Source organism: Equus przewalskii, chromosome 1, assembly GCF_037783145.1.
Source record: "Equus przewalskii isolate Varuska chromosome 1, EquPr2, whole genome shotgun sequence".
In the NCBI taxonomy this organism is placed as follows: Eukaryota; Metazoa; Chordata; class Mammalia; order Perissodactyla; family Equidae; genus Equus; species Equus przewalskii.
This window is the reverse complement of record NC_091831.1, coordinates 92445591-92461134: the sequence shown is the minus strand read 5'-3', so window position 1 is coordinate 92461134 and position 15544 is coordinate 92445591. Positions and strand designations below refer to the sequence as shown.

The 15544-nt window shown below is 44.5% G+C and overlaps 1 protein-coding gene across 10 annotated transcripts in view; it reads left to right on the top strand.

The window, feature by feature from the left end:
- PDE8A (phosphodiesterase 8A) overlaps positions 1-15544 on the top strand; it is a 137796-nt gene that overhangs the window by 112274 nt on the left and 9978 nt on the right. For all 10 annotated transcript variants that reach the window (XM_070570608.1, XM_008512673.2, XM_070570635.1 and 7 more), the window contains 8 exons: positions 2542-2612; positions 2896-3060; positions 4420-4468; positions 4710-4845; positions 6375-6573; positions 10123-10340; positions 12235-12367; positions 15043-15210. In XM_070570608.1, the coding sequence (XP_070426709.1) occupies positions 2542-2612; positions 2896-3060; positions 4420-4468; positions 4710-4845; positions 6375-6573; positions 10123-10340; positions 12235-12367; positions 15043-15210 (1139 nt within the window). The remainder of the gene's footprint in view (positions 1-2541; positions 2613-2895; positions 3061-4419; positions 4469-4709; positions 4846-6374; positions 6574-10122; positions 10341-12234; positions 12368-15042; positions 15211-15544) is intronic.

Genomic DNA, 15544 nt, shown 5'->3' with positions numbered 1-15544 from the left:
ATTAATGCACATCTGTGTTCATCTTTGCACTTTGGGGCTGTTAAGAATAAGGCTGCTGTAAATGTTTTTATCCAAGTCTTTTTTTGTGGAGGTGTGTGTTCGTCTCCTACCTAGGAGTGGAATTGCTGGGCCTTTGGGTAGCTGCCAACAGCTCTTCAATGTGGGTTGTACCATATTACTCTCCATCACTAATCTTTGAGTTCCAGTTGCTCTGCATCCTTCTACAGTTGGTTATACCAGCATTTTAAATTTTAGCCGTTCTTGTAGATGTGGTTTTAATTTTAATTTTCCTGATGACTAATGAGGTTGAGCACCCCTTTCATATGCTTATGGCCTTTTGGATATCCTCTTGTGAAGTACTGTTCAAATATTTTGCCCATTTTTATAATTGGGTTATCTTTTTCTTGCTGGTTTGTAAAAATTCTTTATATATTCTAGTTATGAGTCCTCTATTGGATATATGTATCACAAATACATTTTCTTAGTCTGTGGTTTGCCTTTTCACTTTCTTAATGGTCTTTTAATGAACAGAGGTTTTTAATTTTAATAATGTTCATTTTATCAGTGTTTTCTATTATAGCTAGTGCTTTTTTGTGTCCTGTTTTAAGAAATCTTTCTCTGTCCCAAGGTTATGAAGATAGCCTCCCATGTTTATTCTAGAAGCTTTCTTGTTTTATCTTTCACTTTAGGTCTGTGATCCATTTCAAATTAATTTTTATATCTGGTGAGGGTAGGGATCAAGGATGAATTTTCCCCCCACATGGCAATCCAGTTGGCCTATCACCATATTGGGAAAACCATCTTGTACAATAGCACCATTATTGTCAATCAAGTGACTGTAAATGTATGGTCTGTTTCTGGACTCTGTTCTGTTAGTCTATGCTTGCATCAATGCCATCGTCAGTTACTGCAGCCTTATAGTAAGTCTTGATAGCTGGTAGTGTAAACTTCTTCTTCTCCAAGATTATCTTGGCTGTTCTAGGTCCTTTGCATTTCCATATTACAGTAGGAATCAGCTTGTTAGTGCGCGCACGCGCCCCCACACACACACACACACACACACACACACACACACACACGCAATTCCTGGGATTTTATCTGGAGTGTCTTGAACCTATATATCAACTTGGGGAAAATTGAAATCTCAATAACACTGCCTCTTCCAAATGGTAAATATGCTCTCTGTCTCTATTTAGGTCTTTCTTTTCTCTCAGCAATGTTTAGCATTTTCAGTCTATAAATCTTGCACATCTTTCATTAGATTTCTTCCTAAATATTGATGTTTTTTGATGCTATCATAATGATGTTTTTTATTTCAATTTCTAATTGTTTGTTGCTAGTATATAGAAATACAGTTGACTTTTATGTATTGACCTTGTACCTAATAATCTTGATAAACCTACTCATTGATTATAAGAGTAGTATTTATAGATTCTTTTGGACTTTCTACATACACAGTCTCAACAATCTTTATACCTTTTCTTTCTTTTTCTTACCTTATCGCATGTACACAATTGTTTGGTTTTTATAAGCATATGTCACTTTCATTATATTTTTAAATAAGAACAAGTCCTTTTATGACATAGTGATAAAAGAATGTTTTTTATTTTTGGTTTAGTGACCTTGTTGGGTAAAATGGAAGGTTGGCAACCATATGCTGGTCACCAAAATTAGATTTAAGGAGTTTTCTTGGTTCCCGAAATTTAAGGCATTTGAAAGCCCCTGAGTTGGTTAATCTTGCACAGTGTTTCTCTCTGACCTCACTTTGGTAAAATGAGGCTGATGTGTCAGGCCGTAGAACAGTCTGTGGTCCTTTCAGGTTTTTGGTAAACAGCATTTGGCTGGACAGTGGGGCTTTCAGAGAGCTACACAGAACTCTATGTGAATATTTTTGTCCGCCTGTACACCGCCCAGGCTTCCCCCACTCCAGAGGAACCCTATCTTGACAGGACAACAAAACATTAACAGACTGTAGAGCCTTAGAGCTTAGGAGTTGCTTCCTGCCTCATTTAGCGTATTTACCTAACCAGTCTAGATTGAGCGTAACAGTGGAATCACCAAAAGGTGCTTTGAAAAATTTAACCAAATATTCATGTATTTCAGTTAATGATGTGTTGCATTTATCACTCCTGCCATATGTGAAACAAAGAGCCTGTGTGGCATTGTCTTCCAGAACGGTTTTACTCCTGGATAGCAGCAAGCTGAAGAATTATAAAGCCTTATTGTTATAAACACAGAAAGAGGCTAACTGTTTGCCCTTGACTCGCTGAATTGTTTCCTCTTTGACCTGTGACATCAGAAGTTCAGACTGTCGGGGCACGTGCATCCTGTTGCCTAGAACTGAAGGAAGCGGAGTTGGTGATGCCCAAATCCCAGGCTTGTTAGGATGAGAAGGACCATGTAGTCCGCATCTTTACCCCTTCATTATGTAGCTGAGCACACTGAGGCGGGTGGCGGGGAGAGGTTGGACTCCTGGGCTGTCAAGACGGGTGCCTGAGGCTGTGTGTACCCTGATTTCTGTATGATGTGATCTCTCCACAGTTTCCAGCCAGAGACGACACTCCTCCATGGCCCGGATACATTCCATGACGATTGAGGCACCCATCACCAAGGTGAAGAAGCCATTTGTGGTCCGTCTCCACTGAGCATGGAAGTCCCTTGTTCTCCCAGTTGATTGTTTCCAATGAGATGAAACAGAAACCCACAACAATAATAATGCCCCACTCCCCCCGCCATTGTATGGAGCTGCCTCCTCTAAAGAGAGAGGATGTGTGACATGAACATTTTAACTAGTCTTAAGTTAGCATTGAGCACTGGTGCCAGCCCAACTCTCTGGATTTCTTTCCCATTGTTTTTAAGGTTATGAAATGCAAGTCTTTTCTTTCCATATTGTAGGTAATCAATATTATCAATGCTGCCCAGGAAAGCAGTCCCATGCCTGTGACAGAAGCCTTAGACCGTGTGCTGGAAATTCTAAGAACCACTGAATTATATTCACCGCAGTTCGGTGCTAAGGATGATGATCCTCATGCCAGTGACCTCGTTGGAGGCTTAATGTCTGTAAGTATGTTGGACCAGGCTGCTGGCTAGAGGCTGTTGCCCTTGTTTGTTTTCTCTGAGCTGGTTGGTTTGTGGTCTGGCCTCCACAGAGCTCTTTGTGTGTGGGGCTCAGTCAGAGCCTAGACCCTTCCTTCGCCTGGCTCAGCTGTTCTGGCCAGAGCCGTCATCCACTTGCTGCCTACCGCCCCGGGGGACCTCAGCTTGAAGTAGAGAATGGAGGAGCATATTCTAGACAGTCTCTGAGCTGGTTCTCCATTTTTGTTTAGGAGTTCTATGCATAATTTATTTAAATAAAACTTAATTTTTTTAAAGATTTTGAAATCTGGGGCAGAAAAAAAGAAAAATATATGAAATGTTCCATATCAAATTATAAAACAGAAAGACTGTATATGTTCAAAGAGGCACTGGGAATGGGGCATGGTTTCCCTCCAAAGCATCTTTCACAGCTTTGGTGACGTCGTGGGAAAGAATGGCTTGGGACCATTTCATCAGAAGGGGGCTTCATGCCTTGGGCTCTTGAGGGGTCCTGGATGCCTCCTCCAGCCCAGTCTAGTGTAGAGGTCTCACAAGGGAAGAAAACTTTGTGGAAAACAGATCATTCCATCGCTACCCGTCACCATTTGTCTTGGTCCAAAATTCAGGTCCCCGCCCAGTTCCTGTTTTCTGAAGTCACATGATTTCTTAAAAATAAGGTTTTAGGCAGTCATCTGAAGAGTGGAGTGATTCCCACTGATGATGATGTCTAACTGTGATCTTGCCTATTTGAGACTCAGGCTCCCCCAGCCTGTAGGTGAGGGATGGAAATGATGACGATGAGGTGGGATAGAGTCGTGGGGATAAGGGGAGAAGAGAGGCACAGTGGGGAGCAGGGCAGAGCGGAGAGCCGCTAAAGGGTGTGGTCTGGGGGCAGCTCTCACCCCGAGAGTCAGCTGGGCAGAGCAAGGGCAGTTGGAGGGCAAGGAAGAATCTGGTTTTGCAGAGGGAGCCTGGTGTCCATTAGGGCGAGGAGGGTGGCAGGAAAATGGTGGAGAAGGGTTGAGGGCAGAGGAGCACTGTCCCTGAGAAACCGACCTGGTCCTGAGTGCCAGCAGGACCGCTGTGCTCTGGGGGCCTCTCCCAGGCTCCCTCCCTGGTGCTGCCCCCGCCCATGTGTTGAGCCAGTCCCTCCCGGCGTCAGGCTGTGTGCTCGGTAGGTGACTGACTTCAGTGGTTGAACACAGTGATGCTCGCAGAGGAGGCTTGGGTGCACTGATGGACGGGCTGCCCCCAGCTGTCCTCCGGGATCCGCTGTCCTGGAGTTTTCGAGAAGTAAAGAATAGTTGTGACTTCTCTTTTTCTTATTTCCTTGATTTTTATCAGGATGGTTTGCGAAGACTATCTGGGAATGAGTATGTTCTTTCAACCAAAAGTAAGTTTTTCCTTTTTAATTTTTTGGATCACTGTTAATATTACAGTCCAGCTTAAGTGATGAAATAACTTTTTCAGATAAGAGTTTTCAGATAATTTTTCTCATCAGTAAGCAGTTTCTTAGTATGTCACAAAACCTCAGAAGCCAAGCAGCTGTCTCCTGAAGCAGCACTGTCCTCCCTAAGGAAGAGTTCATGCTGTAAAGCCTGTTAATTTTGTCCCCCAATTTCATCACGTCACAGATCTTCAGCAGGTTTCAAGCAGTATGATCACTCCCATCTCCCTTCATGATGTCCCACCACGGATAGCTCGGGCCATGGAGAATGAAGAGTGCTGGCACTTTGATATCTTTGAACTGGAGGCTGCCACTCATCAAAGGTGAGGCCATGTGGAGCTCAGCAGACAGAAAGCTCAGTTCCAAGGGCCTGTGTGGAGAAAGCCACGCAAGGAATGTGGATTCTGCACAGAGTAGTCTCTGTTCAGGGAGCGAGGCTCCCGAAAGAGTAGCAGGGCCTAGGCCTCAGCGAGGGCATCCGTGAGAAGCCAGGGGCGAGTCTGCCTGGTCACGACTCCTGCAGCGACAGCAGGCTGACAGAAAGTGTGAAATCAGGCAGTGACCTAACCTCTCCAAGTAGCAGAGGTTTTTTTTCTGTAAAATAGGGATATTAATTTTTCCTGTAGGTAGTGATATTTTGAGATAGCAGCAAAGAGCCCCACTCAGAGCCTAGAAATGTACACACACACACACACTTGATAAGAGCCATCCGCAGATCTTGGTTGCTGCATTGGTGACAGGCGTGGGGACACCCACAACTCCAGTTGTCCTGACGTGGGTGTGACCACAGAGTGGGGCGGGGTTGGGGTTTTATCTTCACTCTTGCATCTTACTGGAAAAGAGCTGTTCACCAAAGGGTGCAATGGACCTGTCACACAGGAGAAACATGTCCACAGAGCTGATGCCAGCCAGGGCTGCCCTTCAGGGTCGAGAGGCCCTGAACCTGGCAGACAGAAGGCACTTGCAGGAGAAGTGGCTCTCTTGGGCCGTGGGATAACTCATCAGGTGTCATCCCAGTCTGGGTGAAGTGCTCCCAACACAGCCCCTGCGCTTTGCTCAATGTGTGTCAACCTTCTCAATACATTCTCTTCCATGTACCCAACCGGGGCAAGGACAGTGGAGAATACTACTCCTATCGCAAATGAATCTTCAAGCACCTGTTTACATACTAGTGACACTGCACTCATGTGAATCAGGCCGAGGCAGGTCAGTTCAAGTCCTGTGAGCCTACTCACCCCCAGATGCTGCCTCAGCAGAGCAGTTTCCTGACCTTCCAAGCCAAAGGCCAGGATCAAGGTGACTTCTCAAGGAGGGGCCTGACTTGGTGGCCAGTTGGCCACCTTCTCAGGGGAAATCTCTTCATACTGTATCACACATTTCAGATTGTTGAAACCATTACACAACATGTGACAGTGTCTGGCTCACATGCAGTCATCAGAAACTGTTATTTTCTTCTAGGCATGACATCTAGCTAATGACATAGGTCCGGCAAGTCCAAAGGAGAGGATAGGGTTGAAGGTGGCACAAGTTTGGCCTGGCAACATGTTGACTTTGAGTGCAAGTAGGAGTCTGAGTCAGGAAGGGCAGAGTGAGCAAACCTCACCCCAGCCAGTGGGGAGCATCGATCAAGAGCTCTGAGGCCAGGATTGGAACTGGGCTCCAGCTGAGGTTGGTGTTGGCGAGCAGGAGGAAGGGCAACAGAGAGGCCAGCACCGCTGACAAGCTCCACTTTGCTGCCCTGCACACTCTCTGACGTCTGGCTTGGATTTGCTTGTTGGAGCTGAAACCATTCAGGGCTCCAAACATTTTGTCTAATTCTTTGTTTTAACGTTGTGGATGTTTTTCTCTACAGGCCTTTGATTTATCTTGGTCTCAAAATATTTGCTCGCTTTGGAATCTGTGAATTTTTAAATTGCTCCGAGACAACACTGAGATCGTGGTTACAAATTATTGAAGCCAATTATCATTCTTCTAACCCCTACCACAATTCTACACATTCTGCTGATGTCCTTCATGCCACTGCCTATTTTCTCTGCAGAGAGAGGATAAAGGTGAGCTGTGTTTGCGCTCCGTGCTTAATGGGCAGGGGCAGTGGGGCAGGCTGCTGCCCTGCTTCCTCCGACTTGCTACAGTGTGACTGTTCAGGGATGGTCCTGGCGCATGTGCAGCCTGGCCTGGGAAGGGTGTGGCCGCACAAGAAGTCAGGCAGGAGGCCACACTGTGCTCAGGGGAGTTGATATGTTCATTTATGACACGGCCCCAGCCATTCCCTGGGAGTATAAGGAGCGGGATTTGGTCCTCGGGGAGAAAGCCAGCAAGAACAAGATAGGACTGTTCTTCTGGAGGTCTCACTCTGCACCTACAGACAAGCTGTTGGATATTGGCACTTTAGGGCCCCCACCTATCCCTGAAAGTCAGCATGGTTTGAGACCAGCTTCATCATTTTCGCCCAGCACTGCTCTCACCCGGAGTTACCCACTTGGTCCAGAGTTCCACCATCCAAGCACACACCCAAGTTAGAAAGCTGGAGTCATCTTCAGTTCTTTCTTCTCCCCGAGCCCTCGACATCTAATAGATCATCTGACCTTGCTACCATAAGCCCTAAATGTCCTCAGAATCGTCTCCTCCTCATAGTGCCCCACTGCTGTCCCAGTCTCATCTAGATGGTGCCAGACGAGAACTGACTACCTTGCTCCTCAGGAACTCACATTGCTGCCAGCGTGAGCTTTCTGAAACAGCACATCTGACCGTGACGGTCCCAGGAGCAGCTTCCCATCTCCTACAGGATCGAAACTTTAAGACTCCACAGTCCCCAGACACACAGGCCACGTTTGGGCCAGGCTAAACCACGCTAGTTTCTGAAGCTTCCCTCACCTCTCCACCTGTCCTTCAAGGATCGTTGTCGGCCTCTTTTCCTCCAGGAAGCCTTCCCTGAACTGCCCTCCAACCCCCCACTGACTTAGGTGCCCCTTCTCTGAATTCCCACACCCTCCCAGGCATGTTCCTGATTTTACTCTCTTAGATGCCTACTTACTGGTCCATCCGCTCTATTTTGAGAACAAGCTCCTTTTCTATCCCCAGTGCCTGCCCTGCTCAGCCAAGTCGATGCAGTGGAGGAAGGGTGAGGACTGTTAACTGAGTGGCTCCCTAGGGCTCCAAATAGCAGGTGCGGTGGCCAGTGGCACCTACTGGTAGCCGGTCACAACAGCTCAGGGTCTGCGCTGAGTAGCTTTAGCTCCAGCTCTGAGGCCGCAGGAGATGGGGATGGGAGTAGGCCACAGTAAGGAGAGCCTCACAGAAGAAAGGGTCCTTTCAAGGACAGTTATTCACTGCCCACTCCCAAGACAGGCTCCCTAAGAAAGCTTGCATGTTGTCAGTTATTTCATTAGGGAAATTTTTGAAGCAGCAACTAGATTTGCCAAAGTATTTGTGTTGTTTCCTTCAACATCCATCATAAGGCAGCACAGAGGGTCCAGGGAGCTCCAGTGGCACGGCCCTTTCACTTTTAGAAGTACTTGAGAGCAAAAGAATCAAACTGCTGGTTTTGTATCTAAGAAAACAGGGCCTCGTAAGGAATGAGACAGCGAGGCATCATTGCCTGATGTCCTGGCACCCAGGGAAGGTCACAGGGTGGCTAGGACCAGGCATGGCAGCCAGGCAGAGCAAGGGCGAGTGCCTGCCAGTTCCCTTCCTCATCTGTAACATGGGTCCATTGTATGGAGGAGAACAGGAAAGGATGATGTCTAGCAACTGAATGTGTGGAGCGAATGTTAATTCCTCACCCCGAAGGTCAGACCTTCTCAGAGTGGGCTCTTTCAGTTGCCCTTTCCCTGCTCCCTCTTTTTTTTTTTAAGAAAGATCATGACCAACACTGTAGATAAAATTAGAGTCCAGAGAGAGGACTGTTTTGTAAAGTACAAAAACAAATGGCAGAGGAGGAACGTCTGTGTCAGTATGGTGCAGCATATAAAGACGACCTAATTTTTGCTACAATTTGTTGCTTTTGAAATATTCTATAGATAACATACAAATGTAAATTTAGAAAGCTAACTGAATTTTTTTTAAGATGGTCCTGAGCTAACATCTGTTGCCAATCTTTTTTTTTCTTCTTCTTCTCCCCAAAGCTCCCCAGTACGTAGTTGTGTACCCTAGCTGTAGGTCCCTCTAGTTGTGCTATGTGGGAGGCTGCCTCAGCGTGACTTGATGGAGTGGTGCTAGGTCTGCGCCCTGGATCTGAACCAGCAAAACCCTGGGCCGCCAAAGTGCAGTGTGCGAACTTAACTACTTGGCCACTGGACTGGCCCCTAACTTAATTTTTAACAGAACTGTATGATATGAATTATATCTCATTTATTGAGATATAATTCATATCATACATTTCACCCATTTAAGGTTAAAATTATTGAATTTCAACTTAAATGAATTTACAAGACTGATTTATTAGATATACACCTTCTTTTCAAGTGTCCGTAAATATTTCCAAAAATGATCTTATGCTAGGACACAATGAATGTCTTGATAAACTTCAAAATTTCATAGGCTATATTTTCTAACTACAATACAACAAAACTAGAATTTTATAACTAAAGGTCAAAAAAAAAAATGTTAGCCACTACAAATGAGAAAATATTTTGAATAGTTTTGGGATAAACAAGGAAATAAAACCAAGAATAACAGATTTATTTAGAAAACAACAAAATGAGAAACATATATCAACACCTAAAGAAAGAGAAGAGCAAAATGATAGTTCAAAATGGTTCTTTGAAATAACTAAGAAAATTAAGTTCTAACAAACTAATCACAAAATATAGAAAACACAGAAATACATTTGGAATGGAAAATGAAAGAAGAAAGTACCATGTATTTATGTACTAATTCAAAAGCCTTTAAAATAGATGGTTTCTTAAAAAAGAAAGAAAGAATATGTTAAATCAAATTAATGCTAGAAGTAGAAAACCAAAAGAGGTCAATACTATGGAAGCAGTTTTTAAACTATCAAATAATTTCTTCAAAACCTGGCTCCTGACCTAGTTGGACAGATGAGTTCTTTAGCCCTTTAAGGAACTGCTCCGTGGTACATAAAACCTTTTCAGAACCTTGAAAAAGATGGAAGACTTCCAGATCATGACCAAACTCATAAGGCCCTGACATCAACCTGACAAAGCACCGAAAGGGGGAGAAAACTAGACCAACCCCCAGTTAATGTAAATCATGCATATTTTAACAAATTATTTCTCTTATTTAGTAATATCAGTTTATGTTAGTCTACGTCAATATCTCAGACTAAGGACCTTTTTTTGTGATGGGTCTAGAGACAGACTGAATGAGGAGCTAACTCCTGTCTGTTGAGGGTACCCTGTATTGTAGTAAGTCCTTAACTTGGGTGAGACTGAGAATCAGAGAATGTTTCCTAGTTAACATATGCTACAATATAACTATTTCTGAGTAGAGATAGGAAACTGGATTTGCTCAACAATATGCTTTTCTCAGAAATCTGAACTATTCTTACCTTAAAGTAATAAAGCAGAAAGAAAATGATACAGATGGCTTCCTTGCTTTCAGTGCCATGCCCCAGTTTTTAAAAGATCTCTTGTTTTCAGCAAACTTTAGATCCGGTTGACGAGGCTGCTGCCCTCATTGCAGCCACTGTTCACGACGTGGACCACCCTGGGAGAACCAACTCCTTCCTGTGCAATGCTGGAAGCGAGCTGGCCATTTTGTATAATGACACTGCTGTGCTGGAGAGCCACCACGCAGCCTTGGCCTTCCAGCTGACCACTGGAGACGATAAATGCAATATCTTTAAAAACTTGGGAAGGTAAGAACAATGAGTAGGGAATTATGTTGCTTCCTCTGTCTTTTTTTTTTTAACAGCTTTATTAAGATATAATTCACACACCATGCAGTTCACCCATTTAAAGTGTATAGTGGTTTTCAGTATATTCAGAGTTGTGCAGCCGTCACCACAGTCAATTTTACAACACTTCCGTCACCCCCAAAAGAACCTCGAACTCATTAACAGTCACTCCCCATTCTCCCCTCAACTCCCTCAGCCCTAGGCAGCCGCTGATCTACTTTCCTTCTCCATAGATTCGCCAGTTCTGGGCATTTCTATCAATGGAAGCATACTCAACATGTGGTCTTTTGTGACGGGCTTCTTTCACTTAGCACAATGTTTTCAAGGTTCAGCTCCTTTGTGTCCTGACATTTCACGACGACAAAGTGTAATGCTGACATCTTAAGCTTTTAGAGACTCAGAGAAGCTGTCATCTCACATCTCTGCCCAGAACACTCCACTCTGCCCTCCCGTGCCCAATAGACTTCTCGTCATTGTCTCTGTTCACACATCATTGTCTCTGTTCACACGTCACTTCCTTGAGGAAGCCTTCCTGACTGTCACACTAATTATTCAGTCTCAAGTTCCTTCATAGCACCTACCATATTTTTAAATAATCATTTTTCATTATTTGTCTAATGTCCGATTCGATTCTTAAGCTCTGTAAGATCAGTGCTATGTGTCTTTGATTCATGTCTGTACCCTCGTTGTCTAGTGTGGTGCTTAATACATAGTCAGGACTTAATAAATATCACATGGAAGAAGGAAAAAGTGTTCTGTCGTGAGCAGTACTTACTAATTTGGATTTTTAAAGGAAACTTTTACATGGATTTTTTTTTTTTTTATTTAAAGATTGGCACCTGAGCTAACAACTGTTGCCATTTTTTTTTCTCCTTCTTTTTCTCCCCAAAGCCCCCCAGTACATAGTTGTATGTTTTTTAGTTCTTTAGTTGTGGGTCCCTCTAGTTGTGGCATGTGGGACCCTGCCTCAGTTGGCCTGATGAGCGATGCCGTGTCTACACCCAGGATCCGAACTGGCGAAACCCTGGACCACCAAAGTGGAGCGCGCAAACTTAACCACTCAGCCCCAGAGCCAGCCCCTACATGGGATTTTTAGTAAAGGAGATTCCTGATTTTACAAAACTCCCTTTTGCCATGTTCTAGAATTTCAGAGGTGGAGTTCAAGTAGATTTTATTTATAGTTGCTTGTATATACATCAGCTCTCTGGAAAAATACACAAGACCCTAATAACTTTGGTTGTGTCCAGGGAAAGGAACAGAGTGACTGGAGAAAAGGGGTTGAATAGAGATTTCATTTCATACTCTTTGTACCTTTTGAATTTTTAATTATATGGTTTACATCCTCAAAAAAATTTTTTTTTAAGTAAATAAAAACAAGGCTGGAAGAAAAGGTATCAAGTACTCGCTGTGATTTTCTCTGCTGCCAGAGGGTCTAGCCTCTAAGTTTCTGGGCACTAAAATTGTTCAGTCTCAAGGGCCTCATTGTGGGGGACCTTCTTCATGACCACAGAGCTGTCTTTGTGGAAAGAGTTGGTTTTGTTCACTTCCACTACATTCCACCTTATTTTATTCTAAGAACCGTATGCCTTATGCTACAGAAGGACAACAGTGTGAACATTGCATCTATAAAGTCTTGCCCATAAGCTTCTGATTTTAACTTCTATTCAGGTTCCTCTTGCGTATGGTCTAGACACTAACCTATAACTTCCACATTCTTTTAAAGTGTGTCCTGCGACTGACTTCCAGTGATACTCGAATTTTAGTCGCAGTGGACATGTGTCCTAGATAAGATTGTTTCACGAATCTGGTCTGGAACAATAATCTGTAGCATCTTCTTGTTTGTCGTCTGAAACAGGAATGACTATCGGACCCTGCGCCAGGGTATTATCGACATGGTCTTAGCCACAGAAATGACAAAGCACTTCGAGCATGTCAACAAGTTTGTCAACAGTATCAACAAGCCCTTGGCAGCACTAGAAGAAAATGGGGTAAGGGAAACTGATTGCAAAGAGAACCTATGTTTGGGGCCCTTTTCGTTATGTGCTGTGGGGAAACCTGGGCTAGGATATCATGAGTCGTGGAAGTTTTCCCCCAGTGGGCTCATTGAATTTAATTTCCAGTGGTTAAAAAATTACTTAAAGCACAAAAACTTGGCAGGAAAAAAGTATAGGGCATCCAAAAATAGACATGAAAACTCGGAAGGGAGGGCCAAGTTTGAGATACACTAATTTTAGACAGGTGGACCATCCCTGCACCCTTTCTTACAGTTGTCCCCTCCCCCTCTTCTCAGGCATTCTGGGGTCAGTTGGAGCTCTTGAGGTCTCTCACCAGCCACTCCTGATTCTGCACATTCTGTGGTAGCAGCAGCTATCCTCTGTTGGTCTATGTCACAGGAGGGTAGGGGTTGGGAAGGATGCTGTATTCTGGTCACAAGAGTGACGTTGTTGCCCCTCATTTCTGGATTTGAGGCATGGAGCCCACAACAACTGCCTGGCAAGGATAACATTAAACCTCTTGCAAGGTGGGAGACCACAGCTGAGAAAGCAGACAGATCCGAGTTTCCATCCTAGTTCTGCTTCCCCAACTCCTTGTCTGTAGAATGGGCTTAATAAATCTCAAGGCATAGGATTGATGGGCCTGGCCAAGACAGGCACAGAACAGATGGTATCTGTGATACTAGACTCCTTGCGCCATCAGCACCTGGAGCGCATGTTCCTTCACAAACCCTCTTCCTTTGAGGCCCACATGTCTGCTCTACCACCTACCCCACCTGCACTGGACATCTTAGTACCAGCTCACAGCCTTTCCTACTGCCCTCCTCCCCAGGTCCTGTCACCATGCTGAGAATCTTTGCCATGCCCAGGGATGACTTAGCCTATCAGTCTAGGATCACAATTCCTTGAATTTTAACTCCACTTTACTTCTGCAACTCATTTGATTGGCCATGGCCTTTCTGTCTCTGGCTTTCTACCTTATTACCCCTTCACATGTGCTCCTGTTTAGCCTGATTTGAAACGTGTTGAGAACTCTGCTCCCTTCAGCCTTTCCTCTTCTCCCAGTTTGTCAGCCTGCCTTTGACTTCACTCCCTTTCCAAGGATTTCGATGCAGAAGCCCCCACTCCAGCCTCTTTTATTGGCTCCTCTTCTGCCATCCTGGATAGCACTGGTTGTCACTTGGGGCACTGCTCCTGGCTGACCCCTTGCCACAGAAAGAAACCACATACCTCACAGAGTTGGTTTCCCCTGTCTAGTCTGGGCAGTTCCCAGACTCAGCTGAATCCTCTTCCACTTGACAGTCGTATTTCTCATCTCTGTTGTCAGTCAGTACTTGGAGGTACATCTGAGAGACTGGAAATCAATCTCGAATGAGTCGGAGCAGGGACAAAGCAACATGAAAGAAAATAGTTTCCAGCCGGCCTTCTGATCTGTAGTCAGACTGAAAGCATTAACACATCTGAAGAGAGAAGGGTCAGCACAAAGCTGGTTGGCAGTGTCAAACTTGGAGCAAGGAGAGCTGCTGAGGCAGCCTCAGTAGTGTCCCTTCTGGCACTCTCTAGAGGACTAGGCAGCCTAGGCTCAGGGTGCCACCTGCCCATCTTGATGGCAGATATGTCCCCACTGAGATGGGGCCATCAGGCCTTCTTAGACTGCTGCAGTTACTCGTTGCAATCACATGACTGACTGTTGGGAATTTGCTTGACGGGCACAGATTCAGAATGAGGAGACTTGCTTGCTCACACTTGTCTTTGACAGTGCTCTTTGCTTCAGAGGGCCTATAACCAGAGGATCCATTACACCATGGATTGAGAATTTATATCCAGAAGGGCTCCTTGTGTATCAGACAGCATGTGGTATTGTGAATGGACAGAGCCCAGGACTAAAGGTGGAATTTAAGTTCTTATCCTCGCTTAGCTGTGTAGCTTTGGACTAGTCTCCTCACTTCTCTGTCCCAGTGTCCTCATCTGTAAAATGTAATAGTAAATGATAGTGCTTTTCATGCCTATCACAAGATCTTTTTGTGAGTGCAGATCAAAAGGGAGTAACTGTTAAGTCCTTTGTGTACCATAAACTGTTAGGGCAATGTTAAGGAAATATCACTATGTCTGACACAGTCTTAGTGTGCTGACAGCTAATTCCTATGATCATACCTGTCACAGGGCTGGACTGGGGACTGGGTTGTGAGAAGCGGGAGCCTGGTAGACCACAAGACTTTCTTTGTTGTGAGGGCAGAGAAATGTTTTATTTTTTCAGTTCACACTCTGTTTTAGTAAATATACCAAAAGATAAAGCCAGTCTTTGGGTTCTTAGCAAGGGAGAGCAATAGAGATAGTAGAACAGAAAGAAAAGGCAGCTCTAAGAAATATTTAGAGTGAGAAGAAGAGAAGAAAGAGCCAAGAAGAAGCGGAAGGGCAGATACACCAACCCCCAGTGCTACCCTCTACTCCTGGGGACCTGCTGGAATCTCAGTGGGCCTTGGTTTTCCCCTTTGTAAAGTGAGGGGCTAAGCTCAATGCTCAGAGTATCCTCAGCACTTGGTTTTATGAACCCTTAACTTCTAGATCCTGGACAGTGCCTTAGTGCTTACAGTGGGACCACACTTGTGAGACAGGGCTTCATATCAGGGGACCCATTTTGATCACTTTGAATTCCACTCACATTTTAGGAAACCGATAAAGATCAAGAAGCCATAAACACTATGCTCAGGACTCCAGAGAACCGGACTCTGATCAAACGAATGCTGATTAAGTGTGCTGATGTGTCCAATCCCTGCCGACCCCTGGAACAGTGCATTGAGTGGGCTGCACGCATCTCAGAAGAATATTTTTCTCAGGTAAGATTCAGCCTCTTAAGTCCCTTAAGTAAAAGAGAGAAACGCATAAGACCATAAGAGGTAATGGGCTTAAAACTAGGGAGTAGAGTTCGAAATGAAATTGTGTCCTTGACGAACATTTCGTAGGCTTACTAGTAATGAATTCTGTTAGTTTTCCGTATCTGAAAATGTGCTTATTTTGCCTTCATTCTTGCAGGATATTTTCACTAGATATAGAATCCTTGGTTGATGGTTTTCTCCTAATAGCACTTTAAAGATATTCTACTGTTGTCTGCCATTCATATTCTCTCTGGGTAGAAAAAATTCTTGTGGAGCAGAAAAACAAAATTAGAAA